The 15,527-nt window shown below is 39.4% G+C and overlaps 1 protein-coding gene across 1 annotated transcript; it reads right to left on the bottom strand.

Moving 5' to 3' along the window:
- Positions 1–2,812: 2,812 nt before the first annotated feature.
- LOC110443489 lies at positions 2,813–15,277 on the bottom strand. Its single transcript, XM_021487718.1, has 6 exons — positions 14,748–15,277; positions 13,720–13,859; positions 12,828–12,893; positions 11,504–11,708; positions 8,744–8,791; positions 2,813–7,692 (listed from the first exon to the last, which is right to left on the bottom strand). The coding sequence occupies exons 1-6, from the start codon at positions 15,250–15,252 to the stop codon at positions 5,405–5,407; spliced, it is 3,252 nt and encodes a 1,083-aa protein (XP_021343393.1). The 5' UTR covers positions 15,253–15,277; the 3' UTR covers positions 2,813–5,404.
- Positions 15,278–15,527: the final 250 nt, after the last annotated feature.

Consider the following 15,527-nt stretch of genomic DNA (forward strand, 5'->3'; position numbering starts at 1 on the left):
GGGGGGGGATTGTAGAAGTAAGAGGGTGGGTGGGATTTTTTCTTTATCTGCCTTTTTAACACTTTTATTCAAAGAACAGCATTTTTAGCACAAAAGTCACACTTTTATTAAGACATGCATCAGATGTATCAAAATGTAAGCATTTACATACATTTGTTTTTATCCTGGTCTAATATTTCGGAAAATCGGATGTACCAATAAACATAGTTATAACATATGAATAAAAGCGTTAAAAAAGAATGAAGAAAATACACCCTCCCACCTGCTCACTTCGACCGCTCCCCACTCCTCATGATTGTTTTCGAATCCTAATTCTTGAGGTTTGGTTAAGATTATTGTACGGTTGTAATATGTATTTAGGCACAAAAAATGTTGACATAATTGAGCCAATATATAACAAGGTCACAGTGACCTACTTGTCAACTACATGTATGTGCAACTTTTTTTTCGTCCATTTTTACTATTTGCTGTTTTGGTGTTACGCAATACACCAAAATGATGAAGAAACTTAAAAAAATAACATGTAGTTTTGTAAAAAAGCGTCCATTTGTGATTTTGGTTTCACCCCCTCATATTGTGAAATGGTCTCCAAGCTGACCTTAATTTCATGTCATATCATGATGGCATAATCCCAAGGTATGTTTATACAAAAAATAAAACTTATCGGTGATAGCCACCAGAAGGCCCAAATTGGCACTCCTCCTTTGACAATCCCGAGGGTGGAATTTCCCTTTCCTACACCACTGGGCATGAAAGTGCCTTTAAAATCTTATATAATATGGGCATGACATCACAATGCAAAGACAATGAGATGACGCCATGCCGCACAAGTTTGATGTCATAATAATTATATTATTTCCCAAATTTTATTTTCCAGTTCAAGTATTTAAACCACATTTATTGCACTCTTATTAATAATTTAAAGGTGATGCTTTCAGTATAAACCAAACTGTGATACTCTAGTGAGTGATATATGTACTGTTTAACCGGGAAATTTTCAGTAAAATTTTCGCCCTTTACTAAAACATCCATATCCCAGTATTAATTTTGCCTTCACATTAAATTATTATGAATATTATGGTGTTTGCGAACACTCGCTGTAATGATAAATATGCCCTCGTGAACAGAAGCGAAAAATGCAAAAAATTAAACTACAGCGAAAATCTCCCCAGTATACAACATGTAAAGTTTTAAAATTGGTATGGTATTGAAGAAGTTGATATTTTGCCATTACATAGCAGCTACACCATCTCAATCTAATAAGAGATGTAAGAAAATAACTCTACCATCATCCTCGATATCCACGGGTAATGTCCACTTTTGCTGTCAACACCCCTGGAATATGTCATGGCAAAATTGAAAGCATGCGGCTAGCTATTTGATTGGTGCCAGGTAAAAAAAAAATGACCAATCACTAGGCTGATACCTGTCCTTTGAAGAGTACAGAGGAGCGACGCCAGACTTCAAAGCCAGTAAGTATTACCCCGCAAGATTCTTTGATGTACATCAAAAGATCAAACTAGTCTTCTTGTCTCCCCATCAAGGTTGTGCCTTCGATTTTGCAATGACATATTCAAGGGGTGAAGAGAGCAAAAGTGAGCGTAACCCATGGATATCGAGGATGGGGTACAGAGAGTGAAAGTGAGCATAACCCCTGGGGTATCGAGGATGGGGTACAGAGAGTAAAAGTGAGCGTAACCCCTGGGGTATCGAGGATGGGGTACAGAGAGTGAAAGTGAGCGTAACCCCTGGAGAATCGAGGATCGGGTACAGAGAGTGAAAGTGAGCGTAACCCCTGGAGAATCATGGATGGGGTACAGAGAGTGAAAGTGAGCGTAACCCCTGGAGAATAGAGGATGGGGCACAGAGAGTAAAAGTGAGCGTAACCCCTGGAGAATCAAGGATCGGGTACAGAGAGTGAAAGTGAGCGTAACCCCATTGAGAATAGAGGATGGGGTACAGAGAGTAAAAGTGAGCGTAACCCCTGGAGAATCGAGGATCGGGTACAGAGAGTGAAAGTGAGCGTAACCCCTGGAGAATCGAGGATGGGGTACAGAGAGTGAAAGTGAGCGTAACCCCATTGAGAATAGAGGATGGGGTACAGAGAGTAAAAGTGAGCGTAACCCCTGGGGTATTGAGGATGGGGTACAGAGAGCAAAAGTGAGCGTAACCCCTGGGGTATTGAGGATGGGGCACAGAGAGTAAAAGTGAGCGTTACCCCTGGGGTATTGAGGATGGGGGACAGAGAGTAAAAGTGAGCGTAACCCCTGGGGTATCGAGGATGGGGTACAGAGAGCGAAAGTGAGCGTAACCCCATTGAGAATAGAGGATGGGGTACAGAGAGAAAAAGTGAGCGTTACCCCTGGGGTATTGAGGATGGGGTACAGAGAGAAAAAGTGAGCGTAACCCCTGGGGTATCGAGGATGGGGTACAGAGAGTAAAAGTGAGCGTAACCCCTGGGGTATTGAGGATGGGGTACAGAGAGTGAAAGTGAGCGTAACCCATGGAGAATCGAGGATGCTCTACCATAAGTGATTGATGTAAGATAGTTTAGTCCATCCCGCGGTTGTATCATTTGGGTTCAAAAACCTCTGCAAGGCTTAAATTCTGTGCCCCTGGGTAGGACATTTCTATCCTACAATTAAACATTGATAGAGTCAATTTGATTAAACCAGATATTTAATTCCACTTCGATACTCTACTGGAATCGAGTTGACATGAACGTAGAGTATTGGAGTGGAATTAAAGATATGGTTTTGATCAGATTTTGAAAGAGCCATATGATGTAAAAAAAGATAACTAATAACATCAGTGAAAATGTCTTTAAGACTCATCAATTTTTATTAAGAATCGCATTTCATATTAAAAGGATACAACTGGTCTTCACTTGTCAATGTTATAAACAATTTGTCCATTGCTAAAATGCTGACCTTGACATTAAATGTTTCATTACCAGGTACTTCAAGGGTTAGATTATGGTCTAGGTAGGTCTATAGACTTAACACTACAGTCTAGGTAGGTCTATAGACTTAACACTACAGTCTAGGTAGGTCTATAGACTTAACACTACATTCTAGGTAGGTCTATAGACTTAACACTACATGCTAGGTAGGCCAATAGACTTGACACTTCAGTCAAGGTAGGTCTATAGACTTAACACTACATGCTAGGTAGGCCTATAGACTTGACACTTCAGTCTAGGTAGGTCTATAGACTTAACACTATGGACTAGGTAGGTCTATAGACTTAACACTACAGTCTAGGTAGGTCTATAGACTTAACACTATGGTCTAGGTAGGCCTATAGACTTAACACTACAGTCTAGGTAGGCCTATAGACTTAACACTATGGTCAAGGTAGGTCTATAGACTTAACACTACAGGCTAGGTAGGTCTATAGACCTAACACTACAGTCTAGGTAGGCCTTTAGACTTAACACTACAGTCTAGGTAGGTCTATAGACTTAACACTACATGCTAGGTAGGCCAATAGACTTGACACTTCAGTCAAGGTAGGTCTATAGACTTAACACTACATGCTAGGTAGGCCTATAGACTTGACACTTCAGTCTAGGTAGGTCTATAGACTTAACACTATGGACTAGGTAGGTCTATAGACTTAACACTACAGTCTAGGTAGGTCTATAGACTTAACATTTCAGTCTAGGTAGGCATTTAGACTCAACACTAAAGACTAGGTAGGCCTATAGACATCACGCTAAAGGTAGGTAGGCCTATAAACGTAACACTAAAGGATAGGTAGGCCTACAGACTTATCACTACAGACTAGGTAGGTCTATAGACTTAACACTACATGCTAGGTAGGCCTATAGACTTAACACTTCAGGCTATGTAAGCCAATAGACTTAACACTATGGTCTAGGTAGGTCTATATAGACTTAACACTACAGTCTATGTATGTCTATAGACTTAACACTATGGTATAGGTAGGTCTATAGACTTAACACAACAGGCTATATAGGTCTATAGACTTAACACTACAGTCTAGGTAGGCCTATAGACTAAACACTACAGTCTAGGTAAGCCTATAGACTTATCACTACAGGCTAGGTAGGTCTATAGACTTAACACTACAGTCAAGGTAGGCCTATAGACTAAACACCACATGCTTGATAGGCTCATAGACTTAACATTTCAGGCTTGGTAGGCTTATAGACTTAACACTATGGTCTAGATAGGCCTATAGACTTAACACTATGGTCTAGATAGGCCTATAGACTTAAGATTTCAGGCTAGGTAGGCCTACAGACTTAACACTAAAGGCTAGGTAGGCATATAGACTTAACAGTATGGTCTAGGTAGGTCTATCAACTTAACACTGCAGTCTAGGTAGGCCTTAAGAATCAACAATAAAGTCTAGGTAGGCTTATAGACTTAACACTACAGTCTAGGTAGGTCTATCGACTTAACACTACAGTCTAGGTAGGCCTTTAGACTCAATACTAAAGGCTAGGTGGGCTTATAGACTTAATACTACAGTCTAGGTAGGCCTTTAGACTCAACACTAAAGGCTAGGTATGCTTATAGACTTAACACTACAGTCTAGGTAGGTCTATAGACTTAACACTACAGTCTAGGTAGGTCTATCAACTTAACATTTCAGTCTAGGTAGGCCTTTAGACTCAACACTAAATACTAGGTAGGCCTATAGACATAACGCTAAAGGTAGGTTGGCCTATAAACTTAACACTAAAGGATAGGTAGGCGTACAGACTTATCACTACAGACTAGGTAGGTCTATAGACTTAACACTACAGGCTAGATAGGTCTATTGACTTAACACTATGGTCAAGGTAGGCATATAGACTTAACACTACAGGCTAGGTAGGTCTATAGACTTAACACTACAGTCAAGGTAGGCCTATAGACTAAACACCACATGTTTGGTAGGCCTATTGACTTAACACTACATACTAGGTAGGTCTATAGACTTAACACTACATGCTAGGTAGGCCTAAAAACTTAACACTTCAGGCTATGTAAGCCAATAGACTTAACACTACAGTCTAGGTAGGTCTATAGACTTAACACTACAGTCTAGGTAGGCCTATAGACATAACACTACAGGCTAGGTAGGCCAATGGACTGAACACTATAGTCTAGATAGGCCTATAGACTAAACATTTCAGTCTAGTTAGGTTTATGGGCCTGTTATTTATGTTTCAATTATCTATGAATAGTGGAAATATTTTCGGAAGAAATGGGTCATCATAACAGTTCTGTATCACAAAATTTGTTTTTCTTCCTGTGGAATCCGCATGCAATAAATATGTGTCATATAAGTCCATGAATTATATAAGTCCATGAATTTCTTATAGTTATACCATTGTCCCATTTTTTTTCCTCACAATTGAAATGATTTTAAGAACAAGAAAGGATCACAGTCACTTGTCTGTATAAACACCCTTATACATATCTTGCTGTATCCCCTTGGGAATGTACAGACTTCCACTTCCTAGTACCTGGGAGCGGTCAGAGTTCATACCAGTCTGACCTCCGAATTCCGACCTTTCACTGAAGTTCAGATTCACATCATCAATATCGTCCATATCATCCATATGCTGAGTTGGTTGGACAGTTGGCCCTTTGCTGACAGGATATTGTCTTGGAATCGTAGGTATTTGTTTTACGTTGCCACCAGCAACAGTGGCCGAGTTGTTGCCATGGTAACCGTACTGGTTACCGTAGGACTGCTGATGTGCAGTAGCGGGGTTACTGTTTTGACTAGAAGTACCAGCGGGTATTCTACCATTGACATTTTGTCCGTACATACTTCCATACATATGCCCACCAGGTATAGAGTTTTTGTTCTGGTTGCCCTGTGCACTGTACGACCTCCCTATGGGATTCACCTGAGATCTGACCTGGCCACCGTATAACTTACTGGTGTCCTTGGATAGATACCCGCCAGCAGGGTGACCTTGGCTGTTGTAAGGCATACTGTTCGTTCTACCTGTCGGGGCACTGTGGGGGTTAACTTGAGGACTCCCATACATCTGGCTTGTGTTTGTATTCAATGATGTCTGATTGTTGAGGTTGATGTTCGATCCATAAGCACCACCAAAAAGTCGGCTTTGCTCCGTGTTGATTGGTACTCTTGCATGCCTCCCTTGAGAGGCCCCAAACAACCCACTGCTCTGTATCTTGTCACCTGAGTAACCGTTGGGGTTCCCAAAGTGACTTTCGTACATCTTTGTTTGATCAGCATTATTAGAAGTTGCTGTAGTGTTTTGACACGTTGTGTTGTTTTGACTGTATATATCAGTTTTGGGGATAAAGTCTGAACCATACACACTAGTCTTTGGATGTTCCTGACTGGATGCTTCTTTAGAGTTCTTTTGGAATATCATTGTGTCTATATAGAAACTCATTGGATCCACGTCAGCTATAGATTCCTTGGTACTTTTCGGGGTGTACAAAGACCCACCATAAAAATCCAACGGCGTTTCGGCTTTCCCGAATCCTTTAGGTCTGTTGGAAGACACTGTTGGGTCTCTGTAAAAACTATACTGTTCCTGATTGATCTTTGAATCCGATTGATACAAAAAGTTGTTTGCATTTTGCTGTTTTTGTTCCTGCATGGTGGGACCTCCATGTAATAGTTTGGTTTCCCTGTGTGGACTGTAAGGATCAGGAACAGCCTCTCTAGATCCCCCTTGAAAAAGGAATGGATAGCTGGCTGACGTCTTTTGTTCGCGACGGTTTGAGCCTTGATTTGTGAAAGGTGGCTGGATAGGACTTGGCTTGGTGGGGCGACTTGTGTCATAAGGGTCTCTTGGCCCATTGCGACGAGACTCACTGAACATTCCTGTTGGGTAGTCTGTACCATATTGGTCTCTTGGAAATGCTTGCTTAGACGCTTGACTCACATCAAATCCATACGTATTCTGATACAGATCTTGCTTGTACCCTTGATTATCCACAGAGGATTTGGAGTTTTGAGACATACTTTTATCCGTTGATGGTTTTTCCGGTACAGGTTGCCACTGTGACTTTCCATGAAGTTGTGTATTAGAGATGTTTGGTGGGGCTTCTTTCCATTTGTCAGGAGTCCCACTAGATCTAAAGAATTGAGAATTATCAAAAACTTCAGAACCACTAAATGCTGACCCTGTGTCGGAGTCTATGGAGGATAATCGGGAGGGCTCCTGCACACTTGGATCCTGCGGAGGTATGCCGAGAGAGAAGAGTCCTTGGCCAACAGGATTGCTTACTTCCTTATAATAAGTTTTCGTGAAGTCAGCATCACCAGAATCCTGAAAAGGCATGGTGCCTATACTGTCATACCAAGTCCCTGGCTTTCTTTCCGAGGATTCCAGGGGATTATATTCAGGCTTATCATTTTGGAGATCTGTATTATTATTTGGCACAGTGGTTGTCTCCCTTCTTACAGAGCTCTTATTTGCACAGTTCGCAGATTGATTGCTATTTCCAATGTCCTGGATACCGTTGAGGACAGTACCGCCATTTTTGCTTTTCCCTACCTTGGTAGATGTATGTCCACTGGTCATTTCTGCTTCCTTTTCGTCCTCCAGTTTACTCATCTCCATAGCAATACGAATCATTTCTTCCTCTTCCTGTGCCGACTTGGGGAGCAGGTCATTGTATTCCTCATTAATATTATTTCGTCTCAAGTGATCACCCTCATCTTCACATCTCTGCTTCTTTTTCTCTGTAACATCAATAGCGTAATATATAATATATCGTACTTACAGGAGTGCTGACTTTTAAAGTAAAATGCATCCTTACAATACATTTACATATATGTGTGAACATGAAAACATTATACAGTAAAACTTCGATATACTGCCCCTCGTTTCAGTTGCCACCTTGTTTACTGCCAACATAGTTCAATGTCCATTTTTCTTGTTTTCTTATGAATTCCTGTATAAATTTCCCTCAATTATCACCAAACCTCTTTATAATGCCAAAAATCACCTGTTGGCAGTATAATGAGGTTTACTTTTAACTCGTTTATACCAGCAACACTATATAATTGTCTTGCTATCCAGCCAGTTTTTCAGGTGACCGATTGGCATTTTTCAATACTGTTCTGTATTGGGAATCTTGCCGTCTCACCATCATTCTCTGTTATCGGGAACATTAAAAGGCCTCCGATATATTAGACTCTCTTGTTCACAATTTATAGCTACCAATTCAGACAAGAAACCGCTAATGGCCATATGGCGGGATTGCTACAGTATATTTTCAAGATGAGGATATTGAAATGTAACCGCACCATTGAATAGGTCAGAACCAGCATCCCAAGCATCACGTGTAATCAGTATCCTTAGATACATAAGCCATGCAAATTTAGTTGATGTACAATGTTACAAGTAGTTATTTGGTAAGTGACCTAAACCAATCTTCTTAACAAAAGTGCAGATGGGGCCTGACCTTAACCTAAACCAATCTTCTTAACCTGGTCAGTCAAGTGGAAAATGTAGGTCAGAACCAGTATCCGAAGCATCGCATGTGATAAGCATCCTTAGATACATAAGCCATGCAAGTTTAGTTGATGTGGGATAATTAATAACTTGTAAACTGAGCTTAACCATTCTTTTTCACCTAAATGCAGACAGACAGATAGACAGACGGATGGACGGAAGGGAATCGCCAATCTATTAGCCCTAATTGCGTTGCAATCTGGCCAAAATCTTATCCTGACATCCAGTTATCCACCGTTAATTTTAAATTATCAAGTGAAATTATTCCTATTTTACCATTTTTCCTCATCCTCCTAGACTTCTTCTCCAGCAAGTTCTGAGAATCTGAAACAAAAACACCAGAACTGTTGGAAGACAGCATAGCTCAACTGTTCAAAAAATATCTGCAAAACAGTGAACACCAAAACAATTTGAAACAGAATGGTTTGACCACTCAGGTCTGAAGAAAAATAAAATTTTACATTTGTAGTGTGTCAGCTTATCAAAATTCTTGGTAGCTGTATTCAGTTATTTTATTGGATCAATGATTAATGACAGAACAAAAACTTACCAATAGAATTTTTTAGGCTAAAAAAAGAAAATGTGTTTCAAGTATCCCAACCTAACCTCGATTTTGCTGCGGACCCTAGAACATTTTATCACCTACTTGTACCTAAGATTAATTAATTATCCAGGTAAAGCTCACAGTAACTCATTGAAATATACTTTTTTTTCCTGTTCTGTGAGCTTGATCCCCTCCTGACAGCTTAATAGCCATCATAATGTGTGGAAAACATTGTAAAATTTGATAAAATGCATAACACTGATACGTTAAAAAAATGAAAAAACTAAATCAAAATTAAACTAGAACTGTCATCCCGAGGATAACTAATACTCCCTGCAGATGCTGGTAGTTTTTACATAATTTATTGACCTTGAGCTTGGGGTCAACTCACTGAAATAGGAACTCGTTAGAGATATTTTGGCTCTTTACATATAGGCGAGGTTTCATCAATATAAATAAAGGACCATAACCCCCTTAAAAAGTATTGAATCTTAAATTCAAATGCAAGTGCACAACTACATAATATACTGATCATTCAAGTAGTTTCAATAAAATCTGCTTGTTAGTTAAGATGGAGTTTTCTAGACAAGTTATTTCGCATAAAGGGCTGTAACTCCCTTAAAAAGTGCTAAATCTTGAAACAAAATGCAAGTGCACAACTACATAATATACTGATCATTCAAGTGAAGTTTCAATAAAATCTGCTGGTTAGTTAAGATGGAGTTTTCTGGACAAATTACTGCGGACAACAGACAGACGGTGTGATTCCAGTATACCCCCCACCCTAACGCCGTTGTGGGGGGTATAGTTATTTGCCCACCAACCTATCATTTTTTTTCTGGCATGTTACCTGAAACACAAATAATTTTTGTTTTGGCCTTATTACAAATGGATATTGAGAACACTGAATCATTATCCCTAGAAAATATTTAGCATTAAAGTTTTACATGTGTTCCATCTCTTGACAAAATGAACAAAGAGCCATGATGGTTTAAGTGGGACACAAGATCTGCTTTCTGTATATGACAGTCTGCCTTCTAAAGGGTTACTCACACAAAGTTTGGCTACTATAAGTAACAGTGCTTGTATAATATGCCGAGGACAATCTGATGCATTGTGAAAGATGAATAAGGACTCCTGTAAAATCTTTACACCTAATTTTAGGACATGTGTTGCCAACCTATGTGTGGGTCTGAATGTCTGTTAATCATCAACCTAGCTTCAGATCTAATGTCTGTTGGTAATCTACTTTCAGTCACAATGTCTGTTACCAATCTACCTTCAGCCTAATGTCTGTTGCCAATCTACCTTCAGTCACAATGTCTGTTGCCAATCTACCTTCAGTCACAATGTCTGTTGCCAATCTTCACAATGTCTGTTGCCAATCTACCTTCAGCCCCAATGTCTGTTGACAATCTACCTTCAGCCCCAATGTCTGTTGCAAATCTACCTTCAGCCCCAATGTCTGTTGCCAATCTACCTTCAGTCACAATGTCTGTTGCCAATCTTCGCAATGTCTGTTGCCAATCTACCTTCAGTCACAATGTCTGTTGCCAATCTACCTTCAGCCCTAATGTCTGTCGACAATCTACCTTCAGTCACAATGTCTGTTGCAAATCTTCCTTCAGCCCCAATGTCTGTTGACAATCTACCTTAAGCCCCAATGTCTGTTACAAATCTACCTTCAGCCCTAATGTCTGTTGCCAATCTACCTTCAGTCACAATGTCTGTCTGCAATCTACCTTCAGTCACAATTTCTGTTGACAATCTACCTTCAGTCACAATGTCTGTTGCCAATCTACCTTCAGTCACAATGTCTGTTGCCAATCTACCTTCAGCCTCAATGTCTGTTGACAATCTACCTTCAGTCCCAATGTCTGTTGCCAATCTACCTTCAGCCCTAATGTCTGTTGACAATATACCTTCAGTCACAATGTCTGTCACCAATCTACCTTCAGTCACAATGTCTGTTGCCAATCTACCTTCAGCCCTAATGTCTGTTGCCAATTATCCTTCAGTCACAATGTCTGTTGCCAATCTACCTTCAGTCACAATGTCTGTTGACAATCTACCTTCAGTTACAATGTCTGCTGATAATCTACCTTCAGCCCTAATGTCTGCTGATAATCTACCTTCAGCCCTAATGTCTGTTGCCAATCTACCTTCAGCCATAATGTCTGTTGACAATCTACCTTCAGTCACAATGTCTGTTGCTAATCTACCTTCAGCCCCAATGTCTGTTGACAATCTACCTTCAGTCACAATGTCTGCTGATAATCTACCTTCAGCCCTAATTTCTGTTGCCAATCTACCTTCAGCCATAATGTCTGTTGCTAATCTACCTTCAGTCACAATGTCTGTTGCCAATCTACCTTCAGTCACAATGTCTGTTGACAATCTACCTTCAGCCCTAATATCTGTTGCCAACCTACCTGCAGCTCTAATGCATGTTGCTTACCTATCCATGGGTCTGTTGACTGTTGATGACCTACCTTCAGTCACGATGTCTGGTTCGTTGTTGGTGATTGACGTAGACGACTCTGTGTCGTCTTTTGTGTCGGTATCACTGTCGCTTTCATCACTGTCTACATCCTCATTATCATCTATGTCTCCCAGGTCTTCCACAAGGGGGCGCTGTTGTTCCTTGTTTTGTGTGTTATCATCATATTTAGCAGAGGAATAACTCTGAGTGTTTTCCTGCAGGGAAGAATGGAGGTGAGATTATTGTTCATCATGAATGTGTGGTAAAACTATGAGGTTTTCCTGTGTACATGAGAATGGGGATATGATTATCATTCAGAGTTTGTTTCTTGTCTTTTCTTGATACACATACATAATATTTAGTAATTAAATGAAGAAGATGATACATTATGTTGAATACAAAAACAACTGGAACACTGACAGGCTAGCAAGGGCCCCGCTGTGTGACTGACTATATATCCCCCATTTAAGAACCAAGCAAAAGCTACATTGACCATCTTGGACTTTGGGAAATAGGTCATGACATTATTTACATAGTCAATCTGTATCATTTGCCACAATGCCACAAAATTAAGAGTATGTGTTCTATTTTCAGTAACAGTGACCTTAACTTTGACCTGATAAATTGTGAAACCCCCAGCCCATTATATCACAGTGTATCAACATGTTAAGTTTTAGAAATTTTGGCCTCTTGGAGTTTTGGATAATCTCCGGAAACAAAAGTGCTGACAGACAGACAGACAGACAGAAGGATGGACAGACTGTGATTACTATAGGGCACCTGTGTCTTTGATGCAGGGCCCTAATTAAGTAATGCGTGTAGCTACAAAATGATTAAGAGTACATGATCTTATATTTGTGATTATTTTATCCAACTCCACAGCTGTTATGTAAATCAGAGTGACTGTAGATCTGAAAGGCAGGGGTTTGTTTTTAGAAATTTAAAAATGCTTTGGTCATGTCGGTAAAAACAGTTTCAGTTTTTGGTAAATGGTACAGGGATCTTTAACTTTAAGAACATTTTAAAAATTTAAGCATTTTTAAAATTCACATTTCCTGCCAAGATTTTTTAGAGATCGATTTCTATGATTCGTCATTTATCAAGTCAATGAATCAATTAATAAATATTTTATTTTTAAAATCTCATTTCAGAAAGAAGAACAAAAATGACACATGTACATATTAAGAGAGAAAAAAAGTTCACTTCATAATCCCAAAGCATAAAATAATTGTCAATTGTTGATTAAGCTACAAGCCGTGGAATTTTTTCATTTTTCATGAAACTGATAAATGCTGTTCTATCGTTACATGATTACAGTGACTTGTGATATTGACCTTTTCTTTCCTCAGTTGCTCTCTCAATAACTTCCTTCTCGCTTTCTTGTTGAGTCTCTGTGGAACCTTAAATAGAACGAAATCAGCCTGTAACCCAATACAAGGACTAGCACTCGTCCTTCCTACCCAGTATAGGAGATAACATACAAAGTTATCTATGTCAAAAAAGTCAGATTAGCTCTGAATCCTCTGCTGGATACCGAACTACTACTCGGTAGTGAAGCCGACGTGTTACCCCTCAAACAAACAAAAAAAGCTGCTCAGAAAAATATGAAACTTCAAAATGATGGACAAGGGGAGGGAACTCCTGCCTGCAGCCAACAACGATGGAGTCTTACCATAACCATTTTGATGCAGTAATCAATCCCATTGTAGAAATTAGGATGTTTATGTGTTACTTTTTTATGCCAAGTACACTATTTACTCTGTTACCTACATCATACCATTTTTAACAATTGTCTGATGAAGGTGAGAGAGTACAATTCACTGGTCGTGTTCCATAAACCTTTCTACAATCCAATCTGAAACAAATGTTCAGAAATAGCAGAGAGCACATGAATACATCCATAACAAAGTTTATAAATATACAATATAACCTGAGATTGTAAGTTTTCTATTATTATCTTATTCAAATATTTTGAAGTTTTTAACTGTATTTTACATTGTATAGACACCATTGCAAGACATGTTTAGCTATTTCGCATGAGAAGGTTGTGTATTATTGTATTTTTGTTGTTTTTGTATAAAAAATATTCACGGGAAGTTAACATATAGCTCTGCAAAGCATAGCTTGAACCACTCACATCGTCTAAATATCCTTGGAGAACATTGGTAAATATAGTGTATAGACTACAAACTTTACAGTGATATTTAAGAATTCAAAAGACCAAACCTCTTTTGGTTTCATTTCTTGTGCTGAAAAGCTCTTTGGGGTCTCTTTCACATCAACCTTTTCTATCTCGGGGGTTTCAGCTTGTTCTATATGGGGGCTTTCCTGGGGAACTGGTGTCTCATCTGTTTGAGCCGAGACGTCTGAAAGACAAGGGAGATAACTCTGACAGTAAACAAGCCATTCAGATTGATATGTCTCGTCTACGCCCAGCTTTGACCATCAATGCACATATCAGAGAAACTAACTTAAACACAAGAGCTTAATGCTGACAAAGTCAATGGACCATGAAAGGTAGGCCGCATCCAGCATTTGACGCATAAACTTAATGTTGACACCGCCGCCAGACAAGCAACACCTTAGTCTTGCTTCCACTTTGTGTCGGCGAGACAAAAATGATACAAAATTGTGAAAATATCCCAAAATGTTGATAATAAGCTGATTTGAAAATAGGCTGGTTTTGACAACAAGCCTTGGATTCATTGCATTCAAATATGTCTCAAATATAAACCTGTTACGAAAATAGGCCTGCCTTGAAAATTTATTTGAGTGGAATATAAAAAAATTGAAAACATCTGTAAACTTTTATGTAATTTGCGCACCCTTACATCATATATTTTTCAGCACCAAAACACTGCACAAATTAACAAGCAAATTCGTGGAATTTACATTCCCTGCTTGCAGGACATATTGAAGGTAAACATTATTGAGGTTAGGTTTAAACATGTGAGTATCGTGCTGTTGAGACATAATGTAAAGCTTGAATTTTCGTTATTCAAGGGGCCATCACTCTGCCAAATAAAGTCCGCTGAAAGTGGTCATCGATCTTGGTCGAGCCCTTAAGGCATTTAACCCTATTACAAAGTTTGTGAAAATTGGTTAACATTTGTTGCAGTTATTGCGCGGAAACGAAGCGTGACAGACAGATGGACAAACCCAAATTGATATCCCCCGTCTCGCTTCTGCTACTTTGTCGAGGCAAGACAATAAATATATCTAATGAAACAAACAGGAAATACATTCTACTGTACCTTCTGTTTGATTGGCCGACTTCTTTTTTTTCTTTTTCTTTTTCTTTTTACTGACGTCTGGCGCAGATGTTTGTTGGGGTAGCTGTGATACATACTCCTCCTTATTTTGACTAGAATTTGTTGCATTTTTGCTCGCTGTTTTCTTAGGATTGACCCCACCGTAGGCTTGTGCTGAAGACATGTTCTGTCCTGTTTGTGAATAATGGGGGCTACCATAACCTCGAGAACTGTTTTTGTTTTGACCAGAGGAGCGGGAACCTGAATGTCTGTGGTTGCTGTGGTTACAGGATTGTCGTACATGTGGCCTATGAGAAAATCCTGACGGTATTCCATAGTAGTTATCACTGTCGTCATCAACAAAAAAGAAACCGTCATCAAACCCCATAAATATTGAAGTGAAGGATGCCCCATGTGTGCGTTGGAAACCGAAAGGACTGCCTCCGAATAAGCCACCGTCACCGCCACCAAATGGCCCCCCAAACATGAAAGGGGAGCCAACTCCCATATCTGTAAAGGAACAACATACTGGCATCATTACAAAGTAAAAGTCAGCAAAGTTAACTGGCAGGAAAGTTCTAGGAGGATGTGTGAATTTTTTTTACATTTTGTTAATTTCATATTGGCAAAAGGTAAGTCCTGAATTCTACCCCTGGATATTTTTCATGACAGTAGTATCATGTAAATTTGTATTCAAATACTCAAATTTAGGACAACTTATTCTATAAATAGCACTGCAAGTTGTCTTTTGTATAAAGGACCTGCCCTTACCCTTCAAATATA

Source organism: Mizuhopecten yessoensis, unplaced genomic scaffold (assembly GCF_002113885.1).
Source record: "Mizuhopecten yessoensis strain PY_sf001 unplaced genomic scaffold, ASM211388v2 scaffold716349, whole genome shotgun sequence".
Taxonomy (NCBI): domain Eukaryota; kingdom Metazoa; phylum Mollusca; class Bivalvia; order Pectinida; family Pectinidae; genus Mizuhopecten; species Mizuhopecten yessoensis.